Source organism: Salmo salar, chromosome 11, assembly GCF_965601325.2.
Source record: "Salmo salar chromosome 11, fSalSal1, whole genome shotgun sequence".
Taxonomy (NCBI): Eukaryota; Metazoa; Chordata; class Actinopteri; order Salmoniformes; family Salmonidae; genus Salmo; species Salmo salar.
The window spans coordinates 2,874,616-2,895,184 of NC_138301.1; the positions used below are offsets into that span (position 1 = coordinate 2,874,616).

At 42.0% G+C, this 20,569-nt stretch overlaps 1 protein-coding gene across 2 annotated transcripts in view; it reads left to right on the forward strand.

The window, feature by feature from the left end:
* Window positions 1-20,569, forward strand: part of LOC106561882 (MAM domain-containing glycosylphosphatidylinositol anchor protein 1) — a 470,281-nt gene that overhangs the window by 296,229 nt on the left and 153,483 nt on the right. For both annotated transcript variants that reach the window (XM_014126164.3, XM_014126165.3), the window contains exon 7: window positions 12,897-13,166. In XM_014126164.3, the coding sequence (XP_013981639.1) occupies window positions 12,897-13,166 (270 nt within the window). The remainder of the gene's footprint in view (window positions 1-12,896; window positions 13,167-20,569) is intronic.

Below are 20,569 nucleotides of genomic sequence, written 5' to 3' on the forward strand. Positions count from 1 at the left end.
TGTGTGTGTGTGTGTGTGTGTGTGTGTGTGTGCGTATGTATATATATGTATGTGTGCGTGTGTGTGTGCCGCTGCTGTTTGGTGTACCTGTACTCTGCATTAGCGGCAGAGCTAAGACCAGGGCTTTGTTGTCTCCCGACGCACGTGGGTTCCCCGGGTTCACAATGCTTGTGTCATCAATTGCTGTTAGATTAGATTTTTCCATGTAGGTCAGGAAAGCGCTGGTGATTCAGAAACGGAGGACAAGAGGATTGATAGATTTTTGTATCATAATCCTCGCGTGGGATTAGGGCTGACTTGTTCCGTTAAGTGACAATGCCAAATCCTCTTTTCCCCCATAAAACAACAGGCATAAAGATAAACTCTGGATTCTGGGGCATGGTTCTTCCTGCCCCAACTGGAAGGACCCAATAAGGGCGTCCTTGAATCTGCCTGAACCGGCCTTCGGCTGAAAACTATGAATGCCATAGGCGTCTTAATAGGTTTGTGATTGTGTGTGCTTGGGATTCGTTTTTTTCTCTTCTTATACAGTGACACACACTCCTGTAGAACAAAACAATGCACAGCAGAATGTCGTACTGTGTGCATGTCACACATGTCCATTGTGTGTGTGTGTGTGTGTACACAGAAAAAGGTTCCAAAAGGATTCTTCAGCTGTTACCAATTACAAACCCTCTGTGGAAAGGGTTCTACAGATGTAGGATCTTAATTTGAGCCAGTTTGCTATAGCAGAAAAATTATTCTGCAGCAACAGGAAATGTGAAATATTATGCGGATTAATTAATAGGGTTGATACATTTTACATTAGGGCAAATCAAATTTTAAAGTGGAAATTATAAAATTTAAAAGCCTTTTTAACCTCTTGGGGCTAGGTGGGACGCTAGCGTGCCACCTGTGGTGCACTCCATCAACAGCAGGTGCATTTCAAGAGCGGCAAATTTGAATCCAAATAAATGTCAAAATTCAAATTTTTCAAAAATACAACTATGTTACACCATTTGAAAGATAAACATCTCCTTAATCTAACCACGTTTTACGATTTCAAAAAGGTTTTACGGCGAAAGCATAAATTTAGAGTATGTTAGGACAGTACATTTACAAGAGTTGTGTGTAATGTTTTGTCAAGTCAAAGACAGGGTCACCAAAACCATAAAACCAGCTAAAATGATACACTAACCTTTTACAATCTCCATCAGATGACACTCCTAGGACATTATGTTAGACAATGCATGCATTTTTAGTTCTATCAAGTTCATATTTATATACAAAAACAGCGTTTTACTATGGCATTGATGTTGAGGAAATCGTTTCCCTCCAATAACCGGCAGTCAAGTCAGCGTCACAAATTAAATAATTAAAATTAGAAAACATTGGTAAAATATTATATTGTCATTTAAAGAATTATAGATTTACATCTTTTGAACGCAATCAACTTGCCAGATTTAAAAATAACCTTACTGGGAAATCACACTTTGCAATAATCTGAGCACTGTGCCCAGAAAAATACGCGTTGCGATACAGACTAGACGTCATGTTGGGGAGATCTAAAATCGAAAATACTATGTAAATAATCCATTACCTTTGATTCTCTTCATCAGATGTCACTTCCAGGTATCACAGGTCCATAACGAATGTAGTTTTGTTCAAAAAAGCTCATCATTTATGTCCAAAAATCTCCGTCTCGTTAGCACATGATGTAAGCCAGCCGGACTTCTCGTCATGAACGAGGGGAAAAAATATATTTCCGTTCGTTCAAACATGTCAAACGTTGTATAGCATAAATCATTAGGGCCTTTTTTAACCAGAACATGAATAATATTCAAGGTGGACGAATGCATAGCCTTTTATAACGTATTGGAACGAGGGTACCCAACATGAAGTAGCGCGCCAGGTGTCTAATGGGACATCACCGTTCCATGGCTCTTGTTCGGTCAGATCTCCCTCCAGAAGACTCAAAACACTTTGTAAAGGCTGGTGACATCTAGTGGAAGCAATAGGAAGTGCCAAAATATTCCTAAACCCCTGTGTTTTTCAATGGGATAGGTTTAAAGTCAATACAACACATCAGGTATCCACTTCCTGTCAGAAAATGTCTCAGGGTTTTGCCTGCCAAATGAGTTCTGTTATACTCACAGACACCATTCAAACAGTTTTGGAAACTTTAGAGTGTTTTCTATCCATATATAATAAGTATATGCATATTCTAGTTACTGGGTAGGATTAGTAACCAGATTAAATCGGGTACATTTTTTTTATCCAGACGTGCAAATGCTGCCCCCTAGACCCAACAGGTTAAACCTCTTATACACTAAAAGTTTGTGTGTCCTGCTCTACAGGAAAATTCTTAGCTACAAAAGAGTAATCAAATTAAGATACAACATCTGTACCTGTAACCAAAAAGGGTTCTTCAAAGGGTTATCCCAAGGGGACAGCCAAAGAACCATTTTAGGTTCTAGAGAGAACCTTTTTTCAAACAGCGTATATGTTATAAGTGAGTATTTCAACACCCGCCTTTTAAAATTAAGACATAGATCTGCTCTTAAGACACCTCAACAACATTCAGTTGACTGTCTCTCTCCTCCCTTCAGACTCTCGGTCCACCAATGACTGCCTATTCCTTTCAGGCTTTATGGTACTGTGTTAGAACTAGGCTAATAAACGGCTAGTTAAGAAGCCATCTAAATGCGTCATTTAACCGTGCTAATCTCCCCTCCACCCTTCGCCGCTACCCCGATTAATAATTGACTGGGCCCCTAATTGCCGACTGGTTCCCTAGACGATAGATGGTGTCACAACGTTCCCAGTCCCAGTTGCCATGACGATATGAGTGGACGGAGAATACTCACGACAGAGACACTATAAGATGGACACAGTAGATAGAGTTCTCAGGACCCAGAGATAGTGGTATAATGGTGTGGGTGTGGGTTTGTCCTCTGTGTCAAGTAAATAAAAAGTTGTTATTGTTTCTTTTGATCATTGGCATACAAGATACAGTATTTGATATACAGTATAGCGATATTCTCAACAGAACAATGTGACACTTTTAAAAACTAAACATCTCTTCCTCATTGCTTTCTGCTCTATGACTCTGAAAGATCCTGGCCAGATTTAATAACTGGGCTGGTCAAAAGTAGTGAATAAATGGTGCCATTTGGTACACAGTTTAAGTGAATGAAGGGTCTTCACACACACATAAAAGAGATGGTGAGAAGATTGTAAATCACAAGGCAGAGGGAGACACAGTGTATTTCCTATTATAAACTGGGTGGTTTGAGCCCTGAATGCTGATTGGCTGAAAGCCGCGGCATATCAGACCGTATACCACGGGTATGACAAAATATTTATTTTTACTCTTCTAATTATGTTTGTAACCAGTTTATAATAGCAATATGGCACCTCAGGGTTTTATGGTATATTGCCAATATACCACGGCTAAGAGCTGTATCCGCGTTTCAGCCCTTAGCCGTGGTATATTGGTGCTTTACCACACCTCCTCTACGCTTTATTTATCACGTTTCAGTTAAAACCCAGACGCAGACAGTGTCAAAGAAACAAAAGTGTATTACTAGTAGAGGGGCAGGCAAACGACAGGTCAAGGGATGTCAGAGGTCAGTAATCCAGATCGTGTGCAAAAGGTCCAGGATGGCAGGCAGTCTCAGGGTCAGAGCAGGCAGGGGTCAATAATCCAGTGTGGTGTGGCAAAGTGCAGGCAGGGTCAGGGCAGGCAGAAAGGTCAAAACTGGGAAAAACTAGAAAACAGGAACAGACAGGAGTAAGGGGAAAAACGCTGGTAGGTTTCCTGGAAACAGGAGCCAAAGGGCTGTGAGACGGATTTCATTCTAGACATTGGGATGTTTACGGAGGGCACGGGGCAACAGAAGACGAACAGCAGAGGGGCTAATGACCTTGGAAATGGGGAAAGGGCAGATAAACCGGGGGGAAAGTTTGTGGGATTCCACCCGGAGGGGCAGATCCCGGGTGGACAGCCATACCTTCTGCCTGAGATGATACCGGGGGGCCGGGGTCCGGTGGCGATCCGCTTGTTTCCGATAACTGGAGGTGGTGTTGAGAAGGGCCGACGGGCTCTCTTCCAGGTATGACGACAGTGGCGGACCAACATCTGGGCCGAAGGTATGCCAACTTCTTTCTCTTGCTCAGGCAAGAGCGGGGGCTGATATCCCAGGGAACATTCAAAGGGCAATAGACCTGTGGCAGAGCAAGGAAGGGTTTTGCGGGCGTATTCGACCCACACTAGTTGCTGGCTCCAGGTTGTGGGGTTGGCGGGTAGCTTAGGGAGAGGAATGAAGTGGGCAGCATTGGAAAACCGATCCACTACGGTCAGGCTGGCAGTGTTGCCATCAGACAGACCCGTAACAAAGTCCAGGGATATGTGAGACCAGGGATGGTGAGGGACAGGCAGAGGTTGAAGAAGACCAGCCGGAGCTTGCCGAGGAGTCTTATTCTGTGCACAGATCGTGCATGCGGCGACGAACGAGGAGACGCCAGGAACCATGGTAGGCCACCAATAGCGTTGTCGCACAAAGGCCAGGGTCCGAAGGGAGCCTAGGTGGCAGGCAAGCCTGGAGTGGGCCCACTCTAGGAGCAAGGTGCGGACTGCGTGAGGAACAAACATCTGGTTATCATGGCCCCCACCGGGGTTCGGCTGGGAACGATGCGCCTCACGAACCTGCTTCCCTATTCCCCAGCTAAGTGCCGTCACCAGGCACGAGGTGGGAAGGATGGTCTCAGGTTCATGTAGCCATTGGGCTATAGCGGCGTGACAGCTTATCCGGCTTGACATTCTTGGATCCCGGCCGGTATGAGAGGGAGAAGTTGAACTGGGGGAACAGCAGGGCCCACCTAGCTTGCCTAGATTTGAGGCACTTGACGGTGCATAGATATTCCAGGGTCTTGTGGTCGGTTCACAGGAATGGAGCCAGTGCCTCCACTCCTCCAACGCCATCTTCACCACGAGAAGCTCACGATTCCCCACATCATCGTTCCTCTTCGTAGCGGTGAGGCAGTGGGAGAAGGCGCATGGATGTAACTTGAGGTCCAGGGCAGATCGCTGGAACAGGACAGCCCCCACTCCGACATCCGAAGCATCGGCCTCCTCCACGAACTGGCGGGACGGACCAGGATGAACCAAGATCGGAGCTGCGGTGAAACAGTGTTTGAAATCCCGGAATGCCCGGTCAGCAGCTAGAGACCACGTGAACAGAACCTTGGAAGAGGTGAGTGCAGACAGGGGAGAAGCCAGGTGCTGTAGCCCTGGACAAAGTGATGATAAAAGTTGGTGAATCCCAGGAAAGGTTGCATCTCTACACTGGACGTAGGCTGGGGGCAATCCACCACCGCTATCACCTTCCCGGGATCCATCTGTACACTCCCTGCAGCGATGATGTAACCCAGAAAGGGGATGGTGGAGCGATGGAATTCGCACTTCTCTGCTTTTACGAAAAGCTGGTTTTCCAGGAGGCGTTGGAAAACCTGTCGGACGTGGAGCACGTGTTCTTGGGTGGAGCGGGAGAAGATGAGGATGTCATCGAGGTAGACGAAGACGAACCGGTTCAACATGTCGAAGAACAACATTAACCAGAGTCTGGAACACAGCACGGATGTTGGTAAGGCCAAATGGCATGACCAGAAACTCGTATTGACCGCTGGCCATGTTGAAGGCAGTCTGTACATGCATAGGCTACATACACTGTATGACATCCGCCAGCTCAAAGCCAAACAGTGAGACAAAGCCTGCATCCAAAATGGCACCCAAATTCCCCCTAAGGGACCTTCTCGAAAGGAAGTGCACTATATAGGGAATAGGGGGCCATTTGTAATACCAATTCTCTTCAGGTGGCATTGAAGAAGAGGTGTAACGCTATCAAGACAAAAGGAAAAAAAAACATAAATGTTCACCGCACAAACGGCACAATTTATTGAAGTCTTTGCTAATTGAGCCAGCCAGCATTGAGTCACTGCTTATGATACATTGCATTATTGAGGTTGATGTCGTGTCTGTGTGTGTCTTGCACCATTCTATTAAATGGATGTTTCAAAGTGTTTTAATTTTTTCTTCAAGCAAGAGAAGGTTCTCTTCTGGGCTCTAAGAGTTTTTATTGAGGACCAATATGGCTTCAGTTTCCAATATTCTTTGTAGTTACATAATAAAGAATGTCATGATTTGGTGTATAACTTGGAAATACATGGCTATAAATGTATAATATTAATATGTGAAACAATTTAACTCAAACCTTGACATACATGCATGAATAACTATGAAAATCTGTTGCTCCTCCTAAGAGAATTAACAAGGAGTTAGTTGAAGAGGTATAGCAAGATGTTGGGTCTGTGCACATGTTGTGATGTGTCTGTCTGTGCACATGTGTCTGTGTGTGTGTCAGTTCCGATGTGTCTGTATGTGCACGTGTGTGTATGCGCATCTGTGTGTCCGTGTCTGTCTCATGTGTGTTTTCCTCCCCAGCTGCCAGCCTCCCCACATGCTCTTTTCATTACTGCGATGGAAATCTGGTGAAGAGGGGAAGATTATAGACTAAGGGATATGAGGTCTCTCTAATAAATAGGTTCCTATTTTTTGCGGGGTCTCGATATGGGATTATCCCTTCACTCTGAGAATTCAGGGGTTAAGAGAAAAGCTTTAGCCCCCCACTGTGTTCCCCACCGCTTCCCATAGAAAGGGGTAAGCATATTGGATTGGAGTGGGGAGCGAGGTTATTACTGTGCGGATGGACGCTTATCCTCCATCTCACTCTCTCACCTGTCATTGGATTAGAGTGGGAGTCAGCTCTCAATATTGACCTTTGACCCAGCACTCCATTGGGTAGATTCATGACGAGTATTAGTGAAGCGGGGGATATATTCGGTGAGGAAATGTTCTGAGTGTTGCAGAAAAGAAATGTAATGAATAAAACTGTCATGCTGCCCAATTCGGCATTATTGTCATACAGTATTTGTACAATGCGTTTATATCTGAATGTTCTGTAATGTTGCACCCTTCTGAATAGACCAGTGGTTCTAAATGAATAATTATGCATAACAAGATAATGTCGCAGAGCGAAATGTCATGAAACGAGCTGACATGGTGTGAAATTGTAAGTCATATCTGTTCTAGACAATGCGTTTCTATCTGAATGTTCTATAACATTGCACCCTGAACATGCCAGTGATTCTAAATGAAAAATTATGACTATCCAGGTAATATGTGTTTGTTAGTCCAGTAAATGGGGGTTTGGACTTAGTTTGTAGTTTGAATCTGACCAAGCAGCTCTACTCTATTAAGTAAAATGTGTACTTTCATCTCAGTATATAGAATATGTAACGATGTGCGCTGAGAGTCAGGAAGCAAGTTGATCAGCTGTGTTCATCTAAATCTCTAAGAAGTATATCAACTGAATAGGCCTTCTCAACAAGTCCATGAGGCAGTACAAACTGAACATGACCTAACTAGGCCATCTCAGCCTGGAAACAGTTCCTCAATCTTTCCTAGTTTCCAGGTTTGTCTGGGTGTGTTATCTTATCTGATGAGTACAACGTCACCCACTTTCAGTGGGGTGGGCTGTGGTGTGTCACAGCGGTGTGCTGACTATAGATCCAGTAAGTAGACTCTTCGCCTGCTGTTCCAGAAGCTGTTCACAAGTCTCTGCCTGTACTCCCATCTGCATGTCATTTCCTCCTTGTTGAGCGTTGGGTGCTGAGTGTCAGCCGGAAATGGCTTGGGCGGAAAAGAGGTTAGTCTTTTACCCACCAGGAAGTGTGCTGGTGTCAGGGGTTGTGGTTCATCCACTTCATTGTGCACGAAGGTCAGAGGCCTAGAATTTAGGATAGCTTCAACCTCTGTCAGGACTGTGCACAAATCTCATCAAAGTTGAGTGAAGCTCTCCCAAGAACCTTTCTCAGGCATGTTTTCACTGACCTGAAGAGTATTTCCCAGCATTGGCTATGAATCTCTCTATCCAGGCGATCACTCTGAACACTCTTTTCAGTTTCCTGTACCTTTCAAGCTCCAACACGGATTCAGTGATGTCTGTGCTGTTTGCTGTGAGCGGTACAGTGACCTGGCAACTGGGCTTTTGTTCTGTATTCACCGCTTCTGGAACCTTGTTGTCATCAGTCTCCTCTGACTCCCACATTTCCTGGAACATGTACTTGATCTTGATGGTGAATGGGGTCAGGAAGCCAAGAGGGTTGAAGATGTGTGCAGACAACTGCAGAACACTTCACTTTGTGTTTTTCTTTTGCTTTAGAATGGTCAGTAACACAAAGTAATCTGTTCCCAGTCTCCACACTAAACCTAAAGCTTTCAGCACTACCCCTTGTATTTCTAGCCACAACGGGTGGTCAGTTGTCATACTCTCCTCCCATTTGGTTTCAGTTCAGGAGAGTTGGTCATCCACAGGTCCATGCCTGCAGTCGACAGCATTCGCTTTGCAGTTGTCACAAGGTCAGCCTCTTCAACATCGCGTGAACTTGCAATGAAGTCATCTACATAAAGTGACTCAATGTCTCTACAACTTCTGGTTGTTCTGTTTTTTTATTGTTTCAGGTGCTTCCTGATTGTAGCTGCAAGCAAGAATGGACTTGGGGAAGCTCCAAATACCACTCTGTTCATCTTCGGCACTCACAGTTCCTCTTTATTTTCTCCCCTTGTTGGGCCTGTGAACCACAGGAATCTCACAGCGTCTCTGTCTCTCTCTGCTAGGGATATCTCTAGGAAAGTCTTCTTGATGTCTGCCATGAATGCGATCTCATGTGGTCTGAACGCTGAACAGATCTGGATTCGGGTTTGGTTCTGTGAGTAGACAGTCTTTGAGTGATGGACAGCCATCTTCATAGGACGAGGCATAAAACACCACTCTCAGTGTTGTCGTCACGTTGTCTTCTCGGAGTACTGCATGGTGAGGTAAGTAGTATTTCACGTTGTCTGTGCTTGATGCGTTGTCCTTGGGCACGTCCTCTGCCATATCCTGTTGTAAGTAGTCCTCTATTACTTCATTGTATCTGCTGTACAACGTCACATCCTTCTTCAGTCTTTTCTTCAGACCTTCAAACCATTTCTTAGCGATTCTAGTTGTCTTGGAGTTCTGGCATTTCTCGTTTCCATGGCAACTCCACGTGGTATCGTCCATCTTTGAAGGTGGTTGTTCTCTTGAACCTCTGTAGAGCCTCATTTTCCTCTTCGTTTTGTGTTTTCTCACTTGTGATACCCAGAGACTCAAGCTCCCAGAATGCATGTAGTTGTTTGGAGACTAGTGTGTCTTCATCAAGTCGGATGAACATGCATGTTGCCTCAGCGACACTTGATATGGAAACTGGTTCCTGCAACAACCATCCAAAGGTGCTCTCTAAAGCAACCAGTGTCTCTGTCAGTCGCTCCACTCGGCCTGATACTATCTGCCGGTAGCAGTCTGCTCCTTTCAGGACAGAGAGTTCAAGATCATTGTCATCTCCTGGAAAGTTTGCGAGCTGCAGTCCCTTTCTATAGAGCTCATGTTGAATCTGCTCACTAGGAACCTTCATCACAGTTGTGCACACTTGTGAGGTTTCAATTGCCTCTATTTCAATTCTCTGCTGTTTGTCCCAGACATTCTCCATGACTTTCACTGTGTTGTGTTGGGACGTTGCTGGAGCAGAGTAGCCAAACGTGTGAAGAGTGAGTGCCTCTTTGTTAGCCTTACTGATTGTCTCTGTGATCTGTTTGAGTTAGCATCACTGTGATTGAGGTCCTGTTTTTTTATGACTCCTTTTCTTCTCATTTTCTCAAACAAGCTGTCCTCCTTAGCTAACAGCAATTCCAACAATGTACTCAAGTGATCGGTATCCGGACTTGACTGGGTTATTTCCACGTCAATCTGATTCAAAAGTCTGTGTTGTGGCACCTCAGATGGTACTCCGCATTTGTTGCATTCTTTCTGCTTCATGCCGAAATTCCTCCTCAGCCATTTCAGCCACTTCATCCCTCTGATCTTCGTCACAGCTCATACTCCCGCGTTTCGGCACCAAAAATATAGAATAACTATCTTCAAAGTGATGACTCGGGACGTCAGTTGTAAGATGAAAGCTTATTTTTAGTAATAATACTTGTTCACGTTACATTTGACCACTTCAGATTCTACAAAACAATAAAAGAAAGTTGCTCGCAAAGCCAGGAATATAACTTGTCACTGGCTCGTTCACGTTTTTTTACTTCCTGTCATAAGGCATTCTGGTACTTGCATTCAATAGCGTAATCCAATACTAGCCAATACAACAGAAATATGTACTCTCAATCTCCATCACATACATTCTAATACAATTACTCTTACATATGTAAATAATTGTAAAATAAAATATATTTAGATACAGCTCAATGCATTAATTGTAAACTATTAACTCTGTAACTCATTAAAGTTACAACACAGTAAGACTGTTGGTGTACCAAATAGCACCCTATTCCCTATATAGTTGTCACGCCCTAACCATAGAGAGCCCTCTGGGTTCTCTATGGTGTATAGGTCAGAGCGTGACTAGGGGGGTTTCTAGCGTTTCTATTTCTATGTTGGTATTTGTATGGTTCCCAATTAGAGGCAGCTGATTATCGTTGTCTCTAATTGGGGATCATATTTAAGTTGCCCATTGTTCCCACCTGTGTTGTGGGATATTGTTTTCAGTTAGTGCCTAAGTGTGCACTGTACTGGATGTTCGTTTATTCTTTGTTGTTTTTGTTAAGTTTCACTTTGTAATAAAGTATGTGGAACTCTACGCACGCTGCGCCTTGGTCCGCTCCTTTCGACGAACGTGACAATAGTGCACTACTTTTGACTGGAGTCTGCAAATTAAACATGCATGTGCATAGAAGAATTGTCTTATATCCAAAAAGTGGACACAAAGTTGCTCATTTAAAAACTTGATCAAATAAAATCTATTGCTCTGTCCCAAAGTTTGGCTGGTGTCTAAAACCTAAGAACCTTTTATATTTTTTTGTGAATTTTAAAAGTTTTATAAGTCCATTATTGTTTAATTTAAAAACAATTTTGGTTAACCTTTTGACTTTTGTTATTCCTGGATGCTTGGCAAATGTGAACATATACAATGTTCCCCCTCCGTACACAAAATATTTCTGTAATACTTTACTTCAAGGGGGTATGCATAGGGCATTCATTACACCTTCATGAAACCAGTCAGGACCGTATTGCGGTATCATTCATAACAACCTTCATAACACATATGTCCTACATTTTGTTCATACCATCTTTACATAAAGCATTAACGAAACTTTCTGTATGCACTACTATACTCCACAGCAAACAAATTCTGCCCACTAGGGATGTGTGACTCCATGGCTTGACTGAAAAGCCGTCCACAGCCATTCTTTCCACCTTAAGTCCGACGGCTAGGTCTGTGTGTGTTCATGTCAAAACGACAACTTTGATGATTAATGTCCCTTTGGACTTACCCTTTTTTCTCCTAGGTGTGACCCTTTTTTCCTCCTTTGTCTGCTCTACAGTATTTTGTTCCACTCTTCCCAGCTTTGCCCTCTGTATTTCCAATGTGTTGAGCTGCTATCGATCTCTGTCTGCTGTTCTGGAGTTTTTTGCCCTCTTCGATGTTCTCACCATGCTGTATTTCAGGTCATTCTACTCTTTTTTTTAAAGGGCAGCTATGAAACAAGGAAAACTTGACTTTGTGCTAGTTTTGGTGGCTTGTCACTTGGCATGGCTGTCACAATGCCTGCCGTGAAACTTGTCGTAACATGCAATTCATTTGCAATTAGCCTCTACGGGACCCCCCCAAGATGATGTAAAAAATATATATTGAAAATAAATGTATTATATTTTACCAGATCTAATGTGTTATATATGCATATCCTTGCTTCAGGTCCTTAGCCACAGGCAGTTAGATTTGGGTATGTCATTTTAGGCAAAAATTTAAAAAAAAGGTACGATCCTTAAGAGGTTGCTGCTACTAAAGTACTACAAATGTTAATACAATTATGTTACTAGTTTTACTACAAAGGTTTAGGAGCAACTTAATTTAAAGTATTCCCAACTAATGCTCTAAGGAGAGTATAACTATAAAGAGACCAAGAGGACATAAATCTATTCTAACTGAATGCCTGTTAAAGTGACTAAATGAGATGCGCACATTCTTTCCGTCTGTATGTAGATCAATATAAATAAGAGCTAGAGGTGTCATTGAATAGAGCTTGCTTTCCAAATCAATACAGATAGATCCAACGAGTCAACTGTATCTTCGAAGCCCTTTCAGATACCACACATTTACATTTTAGTCATTTAGCGTACACTCTTATCCAGAGCAACTTACAGTACAGGAGCAATTAGGGTTAAGTCCCTTGCTCAAGGGCACATCGACAGGTTGCTATTTAGTTGTCCACACAGTCAAATTATGAAGTGAGCGCACTGCTACAATCTTACCCTCTGAAAAATGATATTGATTTAGCCCGAAGCCATCTAAAAGCGTGTCTAGTTGTTTGGGTACTCCTGGAGAGGTAGTTTTAATGGAGTAGTTAATGAATGTGGTTAAAGATAGACACAGAGCTAAAGATATAGGCTACATCTAATGTCTACACAGCTCTGGGTTTAGAGTAGAACTTGCCTGGAAGGCAGATCTGTGTGTGTAGGTGTGTGCGCGTGTGTGCGTGAATCTGTGTGTCATCAGCATTAGTGTCCACTCGCATGTGTGAGAAGTCAAAACAGAACAAGAACTAGCTACTGGCAATGTACACACTAACACCTTCTCCTCTTCTCCTGAGTTCCCCTGCTCTCTGGCTGTCGGTCAACTAGCCAACATCCTAACAACAATGTAGACAACTCACCGGACGCATATTTAAAAAATGACAAACTCACACCTTTTCCACTCTTCTCACCCTCCTCTCCCCTCAGCTCCCCCTGCTCTACGGCTGTCTGTCAACGAGACCTTGGTGGTGGACCCCGGGAAAGACGTGACCCTGTCGTGTGAGGTGACCGCCGGATTCCCTAAGCCCACTGTCAGCTGGTCGCGCTACCCCAACCCATTGCCAAGAAACTCGTTGGTAAGGAATGGGACTCTGACACTGCGCTCGGTCACACCCGCCGACTCAGGCTTCTACAACTGCACAGCGGTCAACAACGTCGGGAACCCGGCCAAGAGGAACGTCAACCTCCTCGTCCGAAGTGAGTGTGTGTGTGTCTATTTGATATACAGTCAGAGACGGAAGAGAAAGGGAGACATCTGGCTTTCCAATTTTTTCTGATCTGGGCGGGGCCACTCTGGTCTACTTATTGCCGCATAGCGAGACATCTCACAGGCAAATTTTTCTGCTCAGGGCGGGTGGGGCGAGTGGGGAGGGGACAATAAGTAGACTAGAGCCAGCTGTTCTCTCACGTGAGCATGCCAGATATTATGGAGGAACCGTGAGCTCATGCGAGAAAGGGAACGCCCACATACACAGACAGGAACCTTGAAAAAAAAATGATATAGTAAAGTTGTTCATCTGAGTTATACACCACCTTTGGTACAGTCATTGATAGTCACATTCAAAATTACTGGCACCATTGATATATTTCATGCAAACATTTTTATAAATAATATTTGTATTTGTTTTCTCTAAAAGATAGGTGTCAAAATGATTTCCACCCCAAAAGATCCTTATAAATAAAATCAAACTAAATTAAATTTGCATTAACATTGTACTTAAACACAAAAGTTAATCTAATTTTAAGGAACTTCATTGTGGCCTTCCATTGCTTCCTGTTTCACTTGGGTATAAAAATGAGGTAATATTCATGTAAAATCCCTTTTCTCATCCATCACCATGGTAAAATAACTCACAAACGAAAAGAGACAAATGGTTAATGTAGTCATTGCATGCTATGAATATAGGACCAAATACTTCACTTTGCACTACTTTAATACACATAGAAGTGAATTTGTCCCAATACTTTTGGTCCGCTACAAAAAGTGATGGAATTTCAAAACAGTTTATGAAATTACCCTCAAATTAAAGCTGACATTCTGCTCTTTACCCTCATAGTCATATATATTTTCAAATCCAAAGTGCTGGACTACAGAGCAAAACAACACAACATGTGTCAGTGTCCCAATACTTTTGGAGCTCACTGTAATATGAAATTTGTTAAGGCACGCCATATTAAGACAGCTTCACAGAAAACCAAGAGTAGGCTTATTTCTCATGTTACTCACTGCCCAGTGACCTCGCTGAGGCAAGATGAACTTGCCATCTTGGTAAATGAAAAATAAGCTACTAATCTAATGCTGTGCCGTAATTCACCACACAGTATACTGAAACGTCAGTACTTTTTGGATACTAGAACACGAAAAAAAGGTTAGGTACTAGAATTTTTGTTACTTCTGTCAAATGTGTCTCACGTCATATATGGATTGATAGGATTGAGTGTGTATAGTCATTCTAAATCTTCAGTGGGGCAGTAGTAAGCAAGCCAGGCTACTTGTGCATGCAGCTGACACAGCGCAAGCCACTTTTGAGAAGCAAGCGAGAGGATAGAGAAAATGCCGACAGCATGGCTTCTTCTAATGAAGTGAACTATGGGAATACAAGTAAGAAAAAGCTGTTACATTATGCAAGGGGGGTTTAGTTCCAAAACAACATAAAAAAGTAATTCACCCATGACATTTGCATTGTACCTTATTCTACTAGCAACTAAATTATAATACATTTTGCGAGTGAGCATTATAATTATAGTGTGATTACAAACAAAAAGTAATATAATTTAGACTACTTCGCATTTGTCAGGACTGTACTTGCTAGCAGTAGCCACTAGCCACCTAGCAGCCCTGGGCAGAGGATTGCACCCTGGGTGTTGAAATGGGAATTGTAGTATGCTGTCTAAAAACCAATTGTATTTATATGGTGTGTAGACCATTGCAAAATAGAAGCTTCAAGAAAGGAGCTTCAAAGTGTTCTTTAAGTTTTGGAACTAAACTATTCAGTTAATACATTAAATGATTAAGCTGTAATGAATAATGAATCCTAGGTATAATGAACGTCATTTGACCCAGTATTTTGGCCATAGATGAGCAAATTAACCCCACATTTTAAAATAGTTAAGATGTAATTGTACAATTATTTTGTATGATCGGATGTGTCAGATATGGTTTTGCATAAGGAAGGGTTAAGATGTTCTTCTGTAATTAAAAATAGTGTTTTATTTTTTAAATAAATGTAATATACTGCAGAATAGAATATATTATATTTGTTATTTTAGTTGTTCTACCAGTTATCAACATATTGTTCAATGTTTAAAAACCTAGAGGTTATTCTGACTTCAGATAATATGTATAATTTCAGTATCGAGTATTGTGATACTAAGGGCTCTATTTTACACCATTGCTTTAGTGTGAAACTACAACTTATACTACTGAGAGAGGAGAGATACTGTAACGGCTGTTGAATGGAGTAGACCAAGGCGTAGTGTGGTTAGTGCTCATCTTTGTAATTTAATTGAAAAAAGAGAACACTTTACAAATAAACAAAAGACAACAGCCAAACAGTTCTGTCAGCTAACAAATGACTAAACAGAAAATAACCACCCACAAAACCCAAAGGAAAACAGGCTGCCTAAGTATGGCTCCCAATCAGCAACAACGATATACAGCTGTCCCTGATTGAGAGCCATACCGAAACAAAGAAATACCAAACATAGAAAAAAGGACATAGAATGCCCACCCCAACTCACGCCCTGACCAACCAAAATAGAGACATAAAAGGATCTCTAAGGTCAGGGCGTGACAGATACTCTTTGATACGCAAGTTGGTCGCTGCTCCGTAGGCCATGAAGAGTAGGTAGTCAGATGGATTCCTGAGCAAACTACAAACCGAAGAGTCCTGATACAAGATGAACTGAAAGCCTGCCATCGGGCCATTGATATGGAAGGTTGCATTTGCCAGACAGATGTGGAATAGAAAGCATACATGATTATATAAACAGAAAACATTAGAAAGAGAGAAGAGCAGACATCAGACTGGTTTACAGCAGCACAGCTCAGCCATAACATACATTATCATCAAATAGCATAAAACTACATACAATATACTAACAAAACCCCAAAACAGCAACCAATGGTGGCTACGTATAGCATATTCACAGTACAGCTCATTTTATTACTGCTATCCCTAACCCTAACCTTAACCCAAAACCTTTTTCCTCAGATTTCAAGTTCTCACCCTGGACCTTAGTGGGGAAGCTGACACTATATTGTGGTGCAATGACCAAACAAGGCTAGCTATAGCTTCCAGCTGCGTTGGATGGCTGTTGATACTAGCATTACCTAGCATGCTGATGGCTTGTTAAACACCATATGGCGATCAGCAGTTGGCGATCAAGCGTTTTATCACCTTTAATGAAACGTTCTGTTTGAGAGAGCTTATTCTAGACAACTCTGATTAGAAGCGACCCAGTAATAATGTCAGCCGGCGACAGACATCATCCAATTAGCACAAGATATCATGCTGCTCTCCTGCTGAACGGTGCACATAGCGGACCACAGCATTTTGCCAACATGATAGTGTCAGATATGAGTTATGCTCAGCTACTGTGCAGAAAGCTCATGACCCACAGCATTATAAAATGACTATAGCAGAGTGAGCAGTATAAGGGTATAAGCCACTTTGCATACACACAATGTACAAGCATGAATGATATGCACGCGTAACTAGGCTTACTACTATCCTAAAATATAGGACACCTAAGATATTGCCTAACATAGATGTTTTATGTGCATGACAGCTATGGATGACTGTAAAACTATGGTTGAGTTACAGGGTTTGTGTGCAAACACATGTTTACAACAATAGACTAAAACACACTACAAGCAAGTGCCCAGACATCCAAAGTGTTTTGGGCATAGAAACTCAGGCCAGGCATTGATGGGGCAATAGTGAAACAACAAAGCATTAGGAAATATAGCACTACAACCTCAACGTGTGCTCTGCCAGCGATACAAGCAACATGCCAATAATGTGCAAATGATAGAGGGACACAAGCTAAATCATGAATTAACATGAGCATTCACCTCGGCAGTAAGAGTTGCAAGGTGATTACCACGGCAGTAACAGTTGCAGCACAACACATGATTGTTCCCGTGATTAAAAATACATACCCTTTGGAGCTCCTACCTGATTCTACACTGAGTATACCAAACATTAGGATCATCTTCCTAATATTTAGTCGTGCCCAAAGAATAGCCTCAACTTGTCAGGGCATGGACTCTACAAGGTGTCAAAAGCGTTACACAGGGATGCTGGCCCATGTTGACTCCAATGCTTCCCGCATTTGTGTCAAGTTGGCTGGATGTCCTTGGGGGGGGGGGGGGGCATTTTTGATACACACAGGAAATTGAGCATGAAAAACCCAGCAGTGTTGCAGTTCTTGACAAAAACTGGTGCGCCTGGCACCTACCACCATACCCTGTTTTTTCTTGCCCATTCACCCTCTGGATGGCACACGTACACAATCCATATCTCAGTTGTCTCCTCCCCTTCATCTACACTGATTAAAATGGATTTAACAAGTGACATCAATAAGGGATCATAGCTTTTACATGGATTCATCTGGTCAGTCTGTCATGGAAAGAGCAGGTGTTCTTAATATTTTGTATACTCAGACATAATTTATTCCAATATGCAAGCAGATGAATAAATAGCAGAAGGTAATACGTGACAAGAATGAAGCAATCATATAATTAGTGTAAGAGTATACATAAAGAAACATAGAGAATGCATTAAGACAAAAAATAGGAAGGGAAGTTCAGAGTCCAGTGTTGTGATCTGTCTGGTTGCTAGCTGAAATACCCCACAAATGGAAAAAGGAATGTACAGAATGGGAAAAAGGAAGGCATTAACATTCATCCACCCAATGGCCATCATTCTCTTCATAAAATAGGAAAACACAACACAGGTTCATGTCCCAACTGTCCAGCAGCAGAAACCACAGATGTCCTCCTTCACTGTCATGCATACTAACATCAAAGGCAGACACTCAGAAGAAAATCACGTCCATGGGAATAAACTTCAACCTCCCCAGTTTACTCAAAGCCCGTCCAGAACAAACTGAAATACACTCAGCACAAATGTATTTCCTCCACTCATGTAGACTAGAGAACAGAATTTAGAACATGTCCATAGTCTCCAGGGAGGGAAATCCAGCCCGGTAGGTGGCGGTAATGTGCCTAATATTGGTCTGTACACCACCATTAAAATCCAAAGAAGAAGTTAGTGGAAGCGCATGACATGGAAATATAATTGTGTTGAAGTTATATGAAGAACCTACAAGTCATATCAAGAGAATGCCTGATTATTCATGTAACACGTTTACATTGTTATACTAGCATACAGTAGAAAATTACTGGAATCATTTTTACTAGAATAATTAACCTACTACTGGTAGAATTAATAGATGGACTGACAGAGAGGGACTACTTATGTAAAATGTATGACACATAAGTAAAAACATGGATAAAACGCATAGCCTAAACCCACTGATGACATTGATTCAATGTGGAATAGACGTTGAATTGACATCTGTACCCAGTGGAAACCTACTTCTGCAGATAATGATGCTATAAACTAACAATGTGACTAAAATAATATAATTGAATCAAGATGTTAAATGTATTGCTAATAGTGTTACAGCTGTCTCGTGAGCTGTGCAACACACTGTAAACATAGGCTACTATCGATATTAAAGAGATAATCCACTCCAAACCACTAATTAATATGATTAACAGTGTTAAACAGTGTTAAAACCCCCTAGAGTTGATGTCCGTGCCCCACTGAAAATAGTTAGCATAATAAAAAAATCCCCATAAAAATGTGTCTGTTTAAGCTAGAGATACTGTATCTTTGCATGGCCTGCGTCTCAATCCACTGCATCTGCTGATGTCGGCCTTCTGCATCTGCAGTGAAAAGTGGCAGAGCTACAGCAGTGTTTGTCAGACCATGAGACATTGCAGAAATCGGTCTTCTCACGGAAACGTCTGTAGCATCCGAACGGTTTGGCCTACCCCTCTATGGAAGGATGAGACTCACATGATGGTGTTCTCTGTTTTGTTCTACAATCCCCACCAGAGTCACTGGACTCGTCTGAAGTCGGTACCGCTGATCTGTCAACTTCTGTCTGTAGCGTCAGAACAGTTTGGGCTACACACTAATTTGACCCCTCTATGGAAAGGTGAGACTGTCATGAACACATACATTTTTCTCAAGGATGCCCACAAGCCTCACAAGACTTGGTAGCCTGGTACCAGTTCAAAACATTTATGGAAGTATATATAGGGTTAAATATTTGTTATTTTAAAAACAATATATGTCCTGATCGTTCTTATATCTCTCAGATATAGGACAGACAATTCAAAACAAACATCTTTTATATATTTTTTGGACTATCTGTTTTTCCATGTATGACTCTGTTATTCAATGCCTTTCTACAGGATAGTAGCAGTAAGACCAAATTTAATGTTTCATCAAATAAGTGTACTTTTTTTCATCCCTAAAGGGGCCCAAAAATTCAAAGTCAAATAGATCCTTGGTTTGATCATCTTAAAACAATTCCATATGATAGCTTAGTAGTATTTTTTTTGCACATTCGTGACGACAAGTCCCGTGCGCCTCGTACATTATGAGTAGCCTTCGGAATGCGCTAACAAGAAGGAGCTATTGGGACATAAATTATTAACTTTTTCGAACAAAACTACATTTGTTGTGGACCCGGGATTCCTGGAAGTGCCTTCTGATGAAGATAATCAAAGGTAAGGGAATATTTACAATAGTATATTTGATTTTAGATGGTTCCAAGATGGCGCTAACCTGTATCGCCTAGCATGGTGTCTGTGTGTCTAACTATATTTTTCTATGCATAGGACCTTGTTTATTGCAAAGTGTGATTTCCCAGTAAAGTTATTTTTAAATCTGGCAATGCGGTTGCATTCACGAGATGTTAATCTATAATTCTTTGAATGACAATATTAAATTTTAACAATGTTTTAGAATAGTAATTTTGTAAATTTTAGCGCTGATTCACGGGAAGCATTTGAGGGAAAATATTTTCTGAACGTCACGCGCCGATGTAAAATGCTGTTTTTATATATAAATATGAACTTTATCGAACATAAAATGCATGTATTGTGTAACATGATGTCCTAGGAGTGTCATCTGATGAAGATTATCAAAGGTTAGTGCTGCATTTAGCTGTGTTTTGGGTATTTGTGATGCATGCTAGTTGCTTTGAAAATGGCAGTGTGATTATTTTGGGCTGGGTACTCTCCTAACATAATCTAATGTTTTGCTTTTGCTATAAAGCCTTTTTGAAATCGGACAACGTGGTTCGATTAAGGAGCGGTGTATCTATAAAATGGTGTAAAATAGTCATATGTTTGAGAAATTGAAGTTATAGCATTTATGAAGTATTTGTATTTCGCGCGGCGCGATTTCACTGGCTGTTGCAAGCGTCCCAGGTTCCCAGACATGGGCTTTTTCGCTTCAACTGGTCCTGGGGTCCTTGTTAACCTGTTATGGCTAGGGGGCAGTATTTTCACGGCC